The sequence below is a fragment of the Littorina saxatilis genome, linkage group LG17, assembly GCF_037325665.1.
Source record: "Littorina saxatilis isolate snail1 linkage group LG17, US_GU_Lsax_2.0, whole genome shotgun sequence".
Lineage (NCBI taxonomy): Eukaryota > Metazoa > Mollusca > Gastropoda > Littorinimorpha > Littorinidae > Littorina > Littorina saxatilis.
The window spans coordinates 22443566-22459864 of NC_090261.1; the positions used below are offsets into that span (position 1 = coordinate 22443566).

The window sequence follows — 16299 nt, forward strand, 5'->3', positions numbered from 1 at the left end:
AGTTTATTCTCATTCTTATTCTTATTATTCACACACACACACACACACACACACACACACACACACACACACACACACACACACACCCACATACACACACACACACACACACACACACACACACACACACACACATTTTGAAAACAAAAGCAGAGGCTCTTTTGCGTGTAACAGTTAATTTTCTTTTCTTTTCTTAATACTATGTTTTTTGTCTTTTTCAACATTCACAAAATGTCACCACCACATACAACAAAACATACGCACGAAATATATCGCAGTTATCGTCCACGTTTAGTGGAAATACTTTAGCATGCGTGTATGTGCTATGCATGTGTTAACTACATCTATCTCTGCTTTTTTCATACGTACGTCGGTTTTATTTCTCTTCAATATGACCTACCTTTCAGTCCGGTTTGAGGTCTTAAACGTATCAAAACTACCTGACAACACAGAGAAGGAACAAATCAGAACATCAGTGACTCTGTGATGGAAAAGAAGCAAGTTCTGTCATTCTATACAGAAGTGTTCCACTTTTGAACACGCTAACTGTAACCAGTTTTGAACACGCTAACTGTAACCAGTTTTGAACACGCTAACTGTAACCAGTTTTGAACACGCTAACTGTAACCAGTTTTGAACACGCTAACTGTAACCAGTTTTGAACACGCTAACTGTAACCACTTTTGAACACGCTAACTGTAACCACTTTTGAACACGCTAACTCTAACCAGTTTTGAACACGCTAACTGTAACCACTTTTGAACACGCTAACTGTAACCACTTTTGAACACGCTAACTGTAACCACTTTTGAACACGCTAACTGTAACCAGTTTTGAACACGCTAACTGTAACCACTTTTGAACACGCTAACTGTAACCAGTTTTGAACACGCTAACTGTAACCACTTTTGAACACGCTAACTGTAACCACTTTTGAACACGCTAACTGTAACCACTTTTGAACACGCTAACTGTAACCAGTTTTGAACACGCTAACTGTAACCAGTTTTGAACACGCTAACCGTAACCACTTTTGAACACGCTAACTGTAACCACTTTTGAACACGCTAACTGTAACCACTTTTGAACACAGTGCGAGTGGGGATGGCAAACAAGTGTGGCACATGGTAAACACAGCGTGTTCAAGTGTGAACACTGAAGCCTGAAAACCAGTACGTACCGACGGTACGCATCATTACCCAAACTCGGTGCGTCCCGGGACCCGTTCTTTTCAGGTTTAGTCAATAGTGTGTCACGCGACCCCTCAAAGAATTTCTAGTACGTTTTTATATTTAGTCAAGTTTTGACTAAATATTTTAACATCGAGGGGGAATCGAAACGAGGGTCGTGGTGTATGTGCGTGTGTGTGTGTGTGTGTGTGTGTGTGTGTGTGTGTGTGTGTGTGTCTGTGTGTGTGTGTAGAGCGATTCAGACTAAACTACTGGACCGATCTTTATGAAATTTGACATGAGAGTTCCTGGGTATGAAATCCCCGAACGTTTTTTTCATTTTTTTGATAAATGTCTTTGATGACGTCATATCCGGCTTTTCGTGAAAGTTGAGGCGGCACTGTCACGCCCTCATTATTCAACCAAATTGGTTGAAATTTTGGTCAAGTAATCTTCGACGAAGCCCGGACTTCGGTATTGCATTTCAGCTTAGTGGCTTAAAAATTAATTAATGACTTTGGTCATTAAAAATCTGAAAATTGTAAAATAAAATAAAAATTTATAAAACGATCCAAATTTACGTTCATCTTATTCTCCATCATTTTCTGATTCCAAAAACATATAAATATGTTATATTTGGATTAAAAACAAGCTCTGAAAATTAAATACATAAAAATTATTATCAAAATTAAATTGTCGAAATCAATTTAAAAACACTTTCATCTTATTCCTTGTCGGTTCCTGATTCCAAAAACATATAGATATGATATGTTTGGATTAAAAAACACGCTCAAAAAGTTAAACACAAGAGAGGTACAGAAAAGCGTGCTATCCTTCTTAGCGCAACTACTACCCCGCTCTTCTTGTCAATTTCACTGCCTTTGCCATGAGCGGTGGAGTGACGATGCTACGAGTATACGGTCTTGCTGAAAAATGGCATTGCGTTCAGTTTCATTCTGTGAGTTCGACAGCTACTTGACTAAATGTTGTATTTTCGCCTTACGCGACTTGTTAATTTTTTTTTTATATAAAGATTTCTAGTGCAAGGACGCACAGTTTAGGGAACCCTGTTTTAAACACCTTTAGACATTGTGATCACATAAGTACGGCTCATGTGTCGATGGAATTTGGAGTGTTCAGCGTGTTTGGCGTCGGAGGTTCCAACTTACCGACGTGCACATAAGCACGGCGCCGTAGATCATGATCTGAAGGAACATGGGACTGGCAGTCTTCATCACCTGGGGACAGAAAGCACGTGAAACGCCGACATGTAAATGACAAAGTAAGCAGCACTCACTCTTTAACCATGTCTACCCCTTCCTTTGTTGGAGAAGGGCTCCGGGACACGCGTGTCTAGTTATAATGTGTCCGAGATGGTACCAACCGGGTGGGAGCTAGGATAGGGGTCGGATTGGTTGAAATCACAACGGTCAAACCTCAGATTCCACCATTACGACCCCGCGGCTATCGGCTCCATTAGCCCTGTTACGGGTATATGTACATCACGGTATCACTTTTGTCTGTCTGTCTGTCTGTCTGTCTGTCTGTCTGTCTCTGTCTCTGTCTCTGTCTCTTTTTCGTCGAACATGTTATTTTTCGTCGTTTCATGTGTGTATTGTAGCAGGGACTAGTTGTAAGAAAGGACCATATGGACCTGATGCTATTATTATTCCGTAATAAGTTTTCGAGTTCTCGTTCGAGTTCTCTCTCTCTTCAATTTCAAGCTCTATCCTATTCTCTATACACAGGTTTTTGTTCATCTGTCTGTCCTGGCCTTCCGCCCGTCTGTCTGTCTACCACTGAATCTTTCTGATGCCCCTTGTCTACCCCTCACGTTTGCCTTGTGTGTAAGTTTAAATGTTTTTCATTTTTTCGTGTGCAGCCTTTGTTTTGATTTTTTTCCCCCATTAAAACCTGCATAATAATATTTACCTACGCCGATTAGATTCCAAAATTACCATCCGCCCATCCTACATCCACACACACATTCTCATGCGGACACATCCCTTGCTCCTTCCACTTTCAATAGCAAACATAAAAGAGGAATTCCTACGAGGTAGGAAAAACACACCCGTCAAAGGGAAATAACCTTCTCAGTTGGTGGCAGTGACTGAGTGAGAATGGTTATTTCCCTTTGACCATGAAGATGTCCCTCTATAAGTCCTTGTATAATTTTAATCCACCAATAACTCCATAACCGTGTGTTTGACTGGTCCCAATTTTTGTAAGGACCGTCTCAGGAATGTATAGAACCTGTTCACCAAGTTTGGTGACGATCGGTCCGTTCATTCTTGAGATCTATATGCGAACACAAACAAACAAACAAACAAACAAACAAACAAACACATCGAGCGAAACCTATACACACCCCTATACCGGGGGTGTAAAGAGAGAAAAGGATCGTTGTCCTACTTCTTCCCAGTACAGCTGCGGAAGCTGGCCAGAAAATCGAGTCATCACCCACGGTTATCTCAGTGATTATAGCGATTTAAATGTTCGTCGCGCTCAGTTGAACATCTTAAGTTTTCTTCCAGATTCACTTTGTGTGTAAAATCTTCCATTCTCATCCAGATTCGCTTTGCGTGTAACATCTTCAATTCTCTTCCAGATTCACTTTGCATGAAACTGGCTTCAAGTGTTTCATAATTTCCTTGAGAACGTCGGAAGCGCAGTGGAGCAGAACCTTAAGTACGGTTAGTTTATTCAGTATTTCACTTTTAAGTTCGCAGAAGCAGTTTTCAAACACTGACTACTGCGTGCACTCGTGAACACAGACACGGAGATGTAGACACAGACAAACACGGACAGATACACTGAGGAGCGTACGCGTAGGCATACACTGATACAGACATACACAAATATGAACACAGAAAAACGTAGGTATGGCCAGACGTACAGACTGACTTTCTGACATGACAGACACCCTCCCGCCATCCTCTGACCACCTCTCCACCTCCACACCTATTCCCCCCCCCCCCCCCACGCTGACTTTGCCCAAATACATATTTTACCCATCGATTTCAGCTAATGTCAGTCTGGCATAATTACGTGCTCGTGTTTGTCAGAAATATCGAATATGTTTGTTAATCTGCACGAAATCCCTAGTTTAGCTTAAAATTAGGGCATGCCAATCGAAGTAATGCACATGTCAACTGCTGTAAGTGCTTTTCATCGCAATGCTGTGACCGGGACAACAAACCACTCGAGTAATTCTAATACAAACTTAAAGCCCCACTCCGCCTCACATGGTTTACAGAACGATTTAAGCCTTTTCGCGAAAAAAGCAGTTTTAACCTGATGAAACACACTAGCTAGAGCCTGCAAATTCCTCATACGCTGCATACAGGTCTAATGAATGGCCATTTAGAACAAGTAAACCAGTCAACAAATCGTTAGGTTTATTTGTACCGGGTGACATCGGCAGATACCTATTTGTTCTATGCGCATGCCCCAAGTCGTTTCCGGTTCCGACGAGACTCCAGGGTGTTTGTTGTACATTTTTAACGGTAGACAGAGGGTGGTTTAAAGCATTTTGCTGTGGTTTAGCTCTCTGCATATACGATTTCCAAGAGGAGAGACTTTGATAATTGAGTCCGTCATGTCAATTTTAGATCTTGATGCAATCAAGTTGTATAAAGCGGACTAGGAATCCACAAGACAAGTGTGAAATCCCCCGTAAACAACAGGGTCAGATGACCCTATGTCCAACACGGATAACGTAAAAGGCACTACGTCCAATATAGATATTAGCAAGATCTAGATGTGGCACTTTTCAGCACATGTACGGGAACGTGTACGGGTAACGTCATCAAATCCAGTTTTGACGTCACGCGTTTGCCAAGATCTGCAGTCTTGGTTGGAGCAAAACAACGTATGATTTGGAACATTGGAGAAAATAAGTGAGTCACGGGTGACGCAATATCTACACGTACGCGTACAGGTCTTTGCTACACGTTCCATCATCTAGAACACTGTAATATAAAATGACCAACCCCATGTCCAACTTGGATAGCCTAAAAAGACAAATAGCGCGAGATGGATCTATGTCCACGGGACCCAAGTTTTTTTCATTAAAACGGTTTTCTACAGTTTAATCCAATATGGATGCTTCAAAACATGAACTTTTTTTGTTTTGCTAATCCTACTTCAAACAATCGCGAACAAAGACTATAAAAAATAAAGTCCATGCTGATACTTTGTCTGCATCGATGCAGCTCCGTGGTCTAGTCTCTATGGGTCATTGTTATGCTTCTATACTGCATGGAAAATATCCAAGTTGAACACACATATTTTCAAAGTAAAGGTTTTACGGCTATTGTTAAAGAGCCGAATTGTACAGGTGTTTTAGCTGTATAACCACTCCTGTGGCAAAAAAACTTCCCTTTAAAACTTCATTCCTTTCTTAGGACGAGCTTACATGATGATTCATAGCTTTGGGCTTGACATCCACAACTAACTATAACAAAGAAAATAAACAAAGGGGGTGGATGTGGGGGGGGGGGGGGTGCACCAGTAGCGCAGCGTTTGAGGCAACCGACACTGCATAATTTTGTCTGTGCAAAAGGTGAACAACTGAAGAATGAGTGTTAATGCATGTGTCATTTTTTCAAAATTGATTCGACAAGAAAATTTCTCTCAGCACAGAAAGCTGCAAGACGGTTGATTGTTGTATGTGAGCAATCTTTATTTGGTGTTTAACGTCGTTTTTAACCGCGAAGGTCATATCGCGACGGAGAGAAGGGGGGAGATGGGATAGAGCCACTTGTCAATTGTTTCTTGTCCACAAAAGCACTAATCAAAAATTTGCTCCAGGGGCTTGCAACGTAGTACAATATCTGACCTTACTGGGAGAATGCAAGTTTCCAGTACAAAGGACTTAGCATTTCTGACATACTGCTTGACTAAAATCTTGACAAACATTGACTATATTCTATACAAGAAACACTTAACAAGGGTAAAAAGAGAAACAGAATCCGCCAGTCGCCTCTTACGACATGCTGGGGAGCATCGGGTAAATTCTTCCCGCGGGGGTTGTATGTGAGCAAGTGGCAGTTTGCCCTTCATCCCATGTAAAAAGCATGGACTGATCTCAGGTGGGCGACGATTAAGATACCTTATTAAGATTAAGATTAAGATTGGGATTAAGGGCATACTACAACTTGGTTTTCCTTGTTTGAAAAAAGTTTTAAAAAAACAAAGGAATACTGTACTCACCGATATCGGTGAGTACAGTATTCCTTTGGTTTTTTTTTAAAACTTTGTTCATCTTACCACAGTCACTTCGTTGTTTAGATTTCCTTGTTTGGTTTAAACAAAATTGTATTCAGAATTTCTTCGCATCAGTGAAACTATTCAAAACAAACAACTAGGACACGCACTCTAGAAAATGGTTATATTATTGTCCTTGTTTTTAGAACGTATGGTTTGTGGGTTGTTCTTTTGTTATAATGTCCACAAAAAATACCTTTGTCCGCTCAGTTTGTAATCTTCCCATCCATTTTTTGTATGTCCACTTGAGGTTGTTTCCCACGGCTTTAAGTGGCCTTGTGGAGTGACGGTGTTTTTAATGGATTTACCATGTCATTTCCTTCTGCAATCGTTCTTCTGACGTTTTTTTCAAACTGGAGGTTTCTGTTAAGTGTTTTAAACACGGGCATGCAGGGACAAACGTTTCGTGTGGAGTGAAATGTGTGTTTGGCATTCTAACCTGCAATTAAAAACAAGAAAACGACAATACTTGAAGAATTGGAAAAATAAGCCTGGGATTTTTATTTTAAAACTTCACCGAGATTTTTCCTCAACGCTTCCTTTCTTCTATCCTGTTGACACTTCCTGCTTATAGAGTTTTTAAGAGTTCGCTTTTCAAATGTAAGCGCATTACATCTTTAAAAAATAAATTAAAAAAAACTACCCCAACTATACGGTTAGAAATAGACTGCAGTTATTCAATCGAAGGATTATAAAAACATAAATTGAAGGACATGTCAAAGTTTTGACGCAGGTCTATTCATTTAATTTTTTTCCAAACTAACACGAATGTCAAGATGTTGGCACATATTGTTTTTCGATTTCTTTCTTTAAAATCAGTTTAAGGCATGTCTCGTTTGTATCTATTACTCAAACAAATTTAAAGCTGCCCTCGCCAAATTTGACGCTAACAATGATTCACTTATTGACTAGAGAAACAACCCGCTTTCAAAAATGATTGTTTAAACCTGAGAGATTTATCCATGGATTTACCGTGGTCTAGATTTACCGTGATCTACATCTTCTTCTTCAGCGTTCCAGAATTGTCTGGTTACGTGTGAGCTCGTTTGCCCATTTGGGTTCCCCAAACTATACTCTGAGAGCATAGTCAGCTTCACTCCGCTTTCGTTGAGTAGGCATGCTGGGTATGTTCGTGTTTCCATAACCCACCGAACTCTGACATTACAGGTTCTTTTCCGTGCGCACTTGGTCTTGTGCTTGCGTGTACACACGAAGGGGGTTAAGTCAATAGCAGGTCTGCACATAAGTTGACCTGGGAGATCGGAAAAATCTCCACTCTTAACCCACTAGGCGGCAGCGACCGGGATTCGAACTCACGACCTCCCGATTAGGAGGCCGACGTCTTACCACCACGCCACTGCGCCCGTCGAGATCTACATCAAAACCTGACAGAAATTCGAGCCTTAAAAACGTTACCATTGGCAACAAATCTTTAAATTTAGTTAATGGAAAGAAATAAGTATAGATGACAAAATAGCTTCTCAATTGATGATTATTTAAAGGGAAATTGAGAATTCTTCCAGGACAAATGAAGCTTGAATAGCAGCACTGACAATGTATATATCCCCCCCCCCCCCCCCCCCAAAAAAAAGGATTTGTCCAGTTTCATCTTAAGTCAAATTTGTTCGGTAAAGCTGGTGACAGAAAAATGAAAATGTTATTTGAAAAAGAAAGAAAAAAACTGACCGGTTGAGCGAATTTAGAAAACAGAAATGCTTAATTTCCCGAATTCAGAAGAACTAAACAGCCACAAAACGAACAAGAACATTTCTGAACTAAGGCTTAGCATTCATGCACGTACTTGAAGGGGCGCAATGAAACAAAGTAAAGCGCAGCTAAATAAGTTAACAGACAAAGCTAGAGAGACAGACAGACAGACATTCAGGTATATCGACAGGCATGCAGATAGTCCGGACAGACAGACAGACAGACAGACAGACAATCAGGCATATAGACAGACAAGCAGATAGTCCGGAAGAAAGACAGGCAGACAGACAGACAGACATACAGACAGACAGACAGACAGACAGACAGACAATCAGGCTTATAGACAGGCAAGCAGATAGTCCGGACAGACAGACAGACAGACAGACAATCAGGCATATAGACAGGCAAGCAGATAGTCCGGAAGAAAGACAGGCAGACAGACAGACAGACAGACAGACAGTCAGGCATATAGACATGCAAGCAGATATTCAATCAATCAATCAATGAGTCTTATATCGCACATATTCCGTGGGTACAGTTCTAGGCGCTCTGCAGATATTCCGGAAGAAAGACAGACAGACAGACAGACAGACAGGCAAGCAGATATTCCGGAAGAAAGACTAGGCAGACAGACAGACAGACAGACAGACAGACAGACAGACAGACAGACAGACAGACAGACAGACAATCAGGCATATAGACAGGCAAGCAGATATTCCGGAAGAAAGACAGACAGACAGACAGACAGACACAAAGGCAGGCAGGCAGACAGACAGACAGACAGACAGACAGACAGACAGTCAGGCATATAGACAGGAAAGAAGATATTCAATCAATCAATCAATGAGTCTTATATCGCGCATATTCCGTGGGTACAGTTCTAGGCGCTCTGCAGATATTCCGGAAGAAAGACAGACAGACAGACAGACAGACAGGCAAGCAGATATTCCGGAAGAAAGACAGGCAGACAGACAGACAGACAGACAATCAGGCATATAGACAGGCAAGCAGATAGTCCGGAAGACAGACAGACAGACTGACAGTGAAACAGGCAGACGGACAAACAACCACGCCGACAGGCAGACAGTCACCTTTTCTTTCCTGTACTTAAAAGTGGCGACAGACAGCCCCAGGCACCCGACGATGAGGAGGACGACGATGATGACGACAAGAAGCCGAACAGCGAGGCTGTATTCGTACAGACAGGGAGTGGCGTCCACACACGTGTCACAACCACGCTGACACCGCAAGCATCGGAACCTAAAACACAAATGAACCATTAGACCAAACAAAAATATATGTTGGTTTAGGGTAACCCGACCGACCCAATTTTTTCCCGCCAACCCTAAAACTTTTTTTTTCATTTCACCAAATTTAAAAAAAAATCAACCTCTGGCACATTTTGCGAACCATACCTAGACTTTAACATTTTTTTTTAAATCAAAAAAATAAAAAGCCGACCTACCGACCCTATTAATTTTGTGGGGTTGTGTTACCCTAGACCAACATATATTTTTGTTTGGCCTTACCATTAGAAAGGATTGTACTTTGATTCATTAAAACAACAAAGAAACAAAGTAACGAGCCGAGCTAAGCCGACACACTCACTGTTTTGTCTGTCTGTCTGTCTCTACCTCTTTCAACGTCCCCACGTATCTCTACACGCCGTTATTGTTACCCCTTCATTATCCTACATAGGCGACAATTAAAGACCACCCATGAGATAACAATATCGTTCAATTCACAGGTACGTAATATATCTTGTAAATGAGGTCGTGTCAAACTAGTCTGGCAGGAACCTCATTTTCCACTGCTTATTATTCCAAAGTCACCGAGACAAACAGGGCGGGGATGTAGCTCAGTCGGTAGCGCGCTGGATTTGTATCCAGTTGGCCGCTGTCAGCGTGAGTTCGTCCCCACGTTCGGCGAGAGATTTATTTCTCAGAGTCAACTTTGTGTGCAGACTCTCCTCGGTGTCCGAACACCCCCCGTGTGTACACGCAAGCACAAGACCAAGTGCGCACGAAAAAGATCCTGTAATCCATGTCAGAGTTCGGTGGGTTATAGAAACACGAAAATACCCAGCATGCTTCCTCCGAAAGCGGCGTATGGCTGCCTAAATGGCGGGGTAAAAACGGTCATACACGTAAAAGCCATGGGAGTTTCAGCCCATGAACGAACAAACAAACCGAGACAAACGCCATTTTACGCTTGCTGTTTCCTTTGGAAGAATGTTCAGAACTATACTTTTATTTATAGAGTGACGTCTCTTTGCTTTTACGTCAAATATTGCACGAGGCCTTGGAAGAGATCAGGGTTCCATAAGAAGCGTCTTCAATTTCGACACGTCGATTCCGGGACGTTTGGAGCAGAAGGCACGCAAGTAGGGGAAGGGCTCCTAATATGGACCAGCTCCTAATATGGACCACCTCCTGTTCTGACAAACTAACGGCGCTAGAGCGCTCAAAAAAGTTTTATTCGCTGTATTCACCCTCTCTGGATAACTTGCACATGTCAAAACAGTTGCAGAAACACAAATCTGAAAACCGTTAGGCTTTTCCTCTTTTTTTCACTTTTGGCAGCGTTTACTCTAAATTTGCCGCCTAAAACGGACTCGTTTCTGTCCTCAGCCAAAGCTTTTATCACACAAAAAGTGCTATATATGACAGCTAAGACCGTATTTGTAACATTTTGGCAGTGTTGACCCCGAGTTTCTACTGCAAACAAAAAATTATTGCAAAATCTCAAAGTATGTGCGAGTCCCCTAATATGGACCACCTTCAACAAATCGAAGAAAATAAAAGCTAAAGGCTATTTTCATTAATTCATTAAGAAGCTTGCTGGAAATAACCTATAACTAGCCCTCAAAATTAAAAAAAAATATGACAAAAAGTCTTCTTTTTGTGGAAGTTGATAAATTCACTTATTTTCACTCTGTTTTTGATAAGCTTCTTTAGTTTCCTGGTGTGCTTCAAATAATGCTCTCATCAACCCGAAACAGATAAATCTAAAGCATATTTTAATTAGTCTGAATTGTACACTAAGTTGTATCATGTTATTTTGAAGTATAGGGGGATTTTTACAGTGATTCGTGAAGGCCGCTTCACTGGTCCATATTAGGCGCCCAGGGTCCTAATATGGACCATTTGTGATTTTTTTCTGTATCTAATTTTTGCTGAATGTCTATCAAAGCTATTCCATTCTAATTAGGCCTAACGGTTAACCTAAGAGAGAAGGACTACCAAACACAAAATGAAACTTCTTCGCAAGAAAACAAGCTAGTTATCAGCATGAAACAAAAAGTGGTCCATATTAGGAGCCCTTCCCCTAAAGTATGTCGGATAAACAGAATACTACATGGCTTGCTGTGTCGCTCCAATTTACATTCGTTGCTTATTCAAATATTGAAAAGCTCGCTTTCGCTCACATTTCAATATTTAATAAAAACGCAACTCGTGTAAATCTGGTATGACACAGCATGCCATGTAGTATTCTCTCTTTATTCAATCCATGATTTATATATTTTAAAACTTATTGTTTCATCCCGATTTATCTATACAGTCAAAACTCCAACTCTCTCTCTCTCTCTCTCTCTCTCTCTCTCGCTACCAATGACCATGTATGCTATGAACATTTTTTTTTTCCTCTTTGTCTGATTTAATAACCATGTTTTTATGTTTTTGCTTTGCTTCTTCTTCTGCTTTAATATTATGCACTGGTTAGTTAATTCCCTCTTGGGCGAGGGCTGGATGAAAAAAGATCTTTGCTGTATCTACTCCATTACCCTCGAAAAATAAAGTTGGTTCGTTCGTTCGTTCGTTCGTTCGCTCTCTCTCTCTCTCTCTCTCTCTCTCTCTCTCTCTCTCTCTCTCTCTCTCTCTCTCTCTCTCTCTCTCTCTCTCTCTCTCTCTCTCTCTCTCTCTAAATTTACAGTTGTTTCCACACTAGATTTATCTTTCTCCTCTTTCTGTCTGTCTGTCTGTCTGTCTGTCCCCCCCCCCCCCCCCGCCTACCCGCTGCGTAAACAATCCCTCTAATTTTAACAGTGTCCTTGCTGCAACTTCTGAAATTATTGTTCATGCTGATTGGTTGACGCTGCAGGGGAATGAGGAAAAAGACTATTTCGGAAACATGAAGTTCTTTTGCACACCATTCCAACAAAATCACAAAGCACACAAAAACAACACATTAACATTTGCAACATGTACTCGTTGGGCAGAATGGCCTTTAGTGCGTTTAAAGTCAATAATCATACCTCCCTGTTTGATATTTGACCATTACCCTTTGTGTGTGTGTGTGTGTGTGTGTGTGTGTGTGTGTTTTATGTGTGTGTGTGTTTTGTGTGTGTGTGTGTGTGTGTGTGTGTGTGTGTGTGTGTGTGTGTGTGTGTGTGTGTGTGTGTGTGCGTGCGTGCGTGCGTGCGTGTACGCGTCAATCTACAACCACACGAGTCTTGTGTGCGTGCGGGCTTGGGGGGGGGGGCTTCTCCTTTGAGGGATTCATTGTGTGCAATTTCTCTTTGTTTTTCACACACGGATGAATCGGATTAGACATTTACACGCTACCCGTTTCAACAAAGTGGGGAGATCAAACGATCTAGTGGCGGAACATTCTACTGCATAATTGCAATCATGAATACAAATCATATGTAAACATTGCTACACATTAAACGTTGCTCACCCAGGAACGATCTTGGTATTAATGAACAAGGAAGGGCTTGAAATCAAAAGCTTCAGCGACAATTAGAATAGGAGGTAAACCCGTGTGAAAGTGTTGTCCTTGTCATCACCTCTTCAAGAAATACAACCCCTGATTTTGTTTTCTCAGTCTATCAGTAGGCTACATGTAGTGTATTTGTTGTTTTAGTGATAATGTGATAATGTGTATACACATTTAGGGCTGTTTTTCAGTATTAATAACATGTTCTGTTTGATTAAGGGTATTCAGCTGGTATTTCCTTGTTTTTTACTATGCTTACCTATTTTATTCATGTTTTTATTACTTCATTAGTGGAAGAATCTGTTGTAATGTATGTTTGATGGTGTATGCTTTTAATCAAGCGTTGCTGACTATGAATGTAGATGTAAATGCTTGTATAACTGTGTTTGAATTTTAAATGTGTCAAGCGCAAAGAGCATAATTGTAAAGTTATGATGTTGCGCTATATAAATGCTCATTTATTATTATTATTATTATTATTATTATTATTCCACCTTGCACCAACTAGCAAGGCCAGTGCGTCGTTAAATTATGTCTGTGTTTTCCGTTGTTGTTGTTTTTGTTTCTGTTGTTGTTGTTGTTTCTTGCTGCTTTGTTATTGTTGTTGTTGTTGTTGTTATTTTTGTTGTTGTTGCCGTCGTTGAAGCAACTAATATCCGATTGTCTATCAAGGTTAACTCACAAATAAGAGGGTTTTTATTAGTAGTAGTATTTTTTAAACCATTCTTATTTTAAATTTTTATTAAGGTTAACTAACATTATTCTCTATTTTGCAATGTGGAAGCCAAAAACCCGTTCAGTAACCTACATTTTATCCTCCTTGTGTCCACGTGAATGTAACATCAAACCTATGTATAGAAGCTGAGAGCCAGTCACTCACATTTGGACACTAAACACTCGACTTTACGACGCCGGTATTACAGGCTAGGGACATTGAAAGTACAAACAAACAGTTCCGGTTTGTCTCTTTCAGTTTCTTTTTGTCAATAATTTCAGTAATTCGGCAATGATTGCAGAAATGTGTGAAATAGCATTTTCCAAAACCAACATAAAAGTTAAGTTTAAACAGTGAAGTCAGATAACACTCTCTGAAGCAGACGACAATGAACTAATATTGACACAGTAAATGTCACACGTGCCAGAGACAGTGGCAACTGGCAAGTCATGAAAACAGTTGGTGTTGCTCAGAAAATCTGGACTTTGTGTGTGTGTGTGAATGTCTACAAAGCGGGTGAAACCATATTCCTGGGTTTATGTCTTGATTCAGCGTCGAGAGATTGCTATTTTTGGACAAACTGATAGGTTCTGAAGGAGAGAGAGAGAGAGAGAGAGAGAGAGAGAGAGAGAGAGAGAGAGAGAGAGAGGGAGACAGAGAGACAGAGACAGAAAGAGACAGAGAGAGAGAGACAGACAGACAGACAGACAGGGAAAGAGACAGACAGACAGACAAACAGAGAAAGAGAGACAAACAGAGACAGACAGAGAGAGAGAGAGAGACAGACAGAGAGAGACAGAGAGAGACAGACAGACAGACAGACAGACAGAGAGAGAGAGAGAGAGAGAGAGAGAGAGAGAGAGAGAGAGAGAGAGAGAACTTTGAACTTTGAACTTTATTACAGGAAAGATAGCATTAGGTCCGTAGGACCTTTCTTACAGCTAGTCCTGATCTAAGCAAAATGGTTATAATCGAAATGGGAATACATAGGAACAAACTTTTTATGATGAAACGCAGACACACGCAATAAGATCATTCTTTACAGACATGTGATATACAGATATCACAATACGGGCAATACAACCATACATTATCAGAACACACACCAAGTTGACGCAAGACACACACATGCACATTTCAGAAGGATAGAAGGCATACATACGTTTGAGCAACCAGGCACATCACATTAAAGTGATGTTTGAATGTATTTTTGCAGATGTGTTTTGAATGTTTTAAGGTTACTGGTCGATTTTAAGCATGTAGGTAGGGAGTTCCAGACATAGGCTCCCGAGTATGAAAGACTAGTTTTAAATATGTCAATGCGTGGCTTCGGGCAGGCCAGATTATGCTTGAAGGTGGAATACCGAGAAGGAGTTGATTGAAACAAGTGAGTTAGATATTCGGGTGCTTGGTCACGTAGGATCTTGTGCATGAAAACTGATTTATTAAATAAAAGCTGTTGTTTAAGTTGAGGTATATTGAGGGCTGTCAGTTTTGCGTCAGTAGTTAGTGATGGGTCAGGCAGAATGAGTTTAGCTGACCTTCGATGACGAGAATTTATAGTTTTGAATAATGCATCACAACAGCCATCCCAGATGACAGAGGCATAATCAATGTGAGGTTTGATGTGGGCGTTGTAGAACATTTTTCGGGCGTCTAAAGTTATGACTGACTGAAGTTTTGAAAGTAGGAATAAATTTCTTGAAACGCGTTTACACAGATGTTCAATGTGGGAATGCCACCTAAGCTTATCATCGATAATCACGCCTAGCAGTTTGTGTTCGCTAACCTTTTCTATTGAGTTTCCGTTGATGGTGAGATCTAGTGAGAGGGGGGACAACTGATGCTTCTGGCGCGTTGTAATTACCATTGATTTAGATTTCAGAGGGTTCAGGACCATGTTGTTTTCAGAGCACCATTGTGAGATGTCTCTACGGGTGTGCTGAAGAGATTGTTGAATATTGTCAAGGCGTCTATTTTGCCTCCGTAGTGTTGTGTCATCAGCGAGCATGTGGCATTCTACTGAGTTGTCAGAGAAGTGAAGTGGAAGGTCATTAACGTAAATTCAGAAAAGAATAGGACCTAAGACAGAGCCCTGGGGTACTCCATATAATAATAATAATAATAACGGGCATTTATAAAGCGCCTTATCAGAAGTTCAAAGCGCGTGACAACAATACATGTATACAAAAATCATACAATCACTGTCAGATTCAAACAACACATCATGCACATCTCACATCCCCAGACTCTATACTAAGGAACTATCCGTAGTGTTGTTGGAACAAGTGAGTTTTCAAATTGGACTTAAAAGATGAAATGGATGGAGAGTGACGTAATTGAAAGGGGAGTGAATTCCATAACTGAGGTCCATAATACGAAAACGTGCGGAAGCCATGAGCCTTGCGTTTAAAGCGACCTTGACAGAGAAGTCGAGCATCATCAGAAGAACGAAGGGTGCGAGAGGGAGTGTAGAGAGAGACCAGTTCAGAAAGATAGGCAGGTGCCGATTCAGAGATGATATTGTAGCAGAAGCAGGCAGCTTTATACCTAATACGTTCAGATACAGGAAGCCAGTGAAGTTCTTTCATGAGAGGAGTGCAGGGTTGTCGATGCTGTGCTCTGAAAATGAGACGTGCAGCAGAGTGTTGTACTTTTTGCAAGGGTTGGAGAGTGGAGTCAGGGCAGCCTATGAGAAGGGAGTTGCAGTAATCTAATCTG

The 16299-nt window shown here is 41.0% G+C and overlaps 1 protein-coding gene across 1 annotated transcript in view; it reads right to left on the reverse strand.

The window, feature by feature from the left end:
- LOC138953229 (probable G-protein coupled receptor CG31760) overlaps positions 1 to 16299 on the reverse strand; it is a 55574-nt gene that overhangs the window by 22598 nt on the left and 16677 nt on the right. Inside the window, exons 7-8 of the mRNA XM_070325029.1 lie at positions 9236 to 9404; positions 2339 to 2407 (exon numbers count right to left, since the gene is read on the reverse strand). Coding sequence (XP_070181130.1) covers positions 2339 to 2407; positions 9236 to 9404 — 238 coding nt within the window. The remainder of the gene's footprint in view (positions 1 to 2338; positions 2408 to 9235; positions 9405 to 16299) is intronic.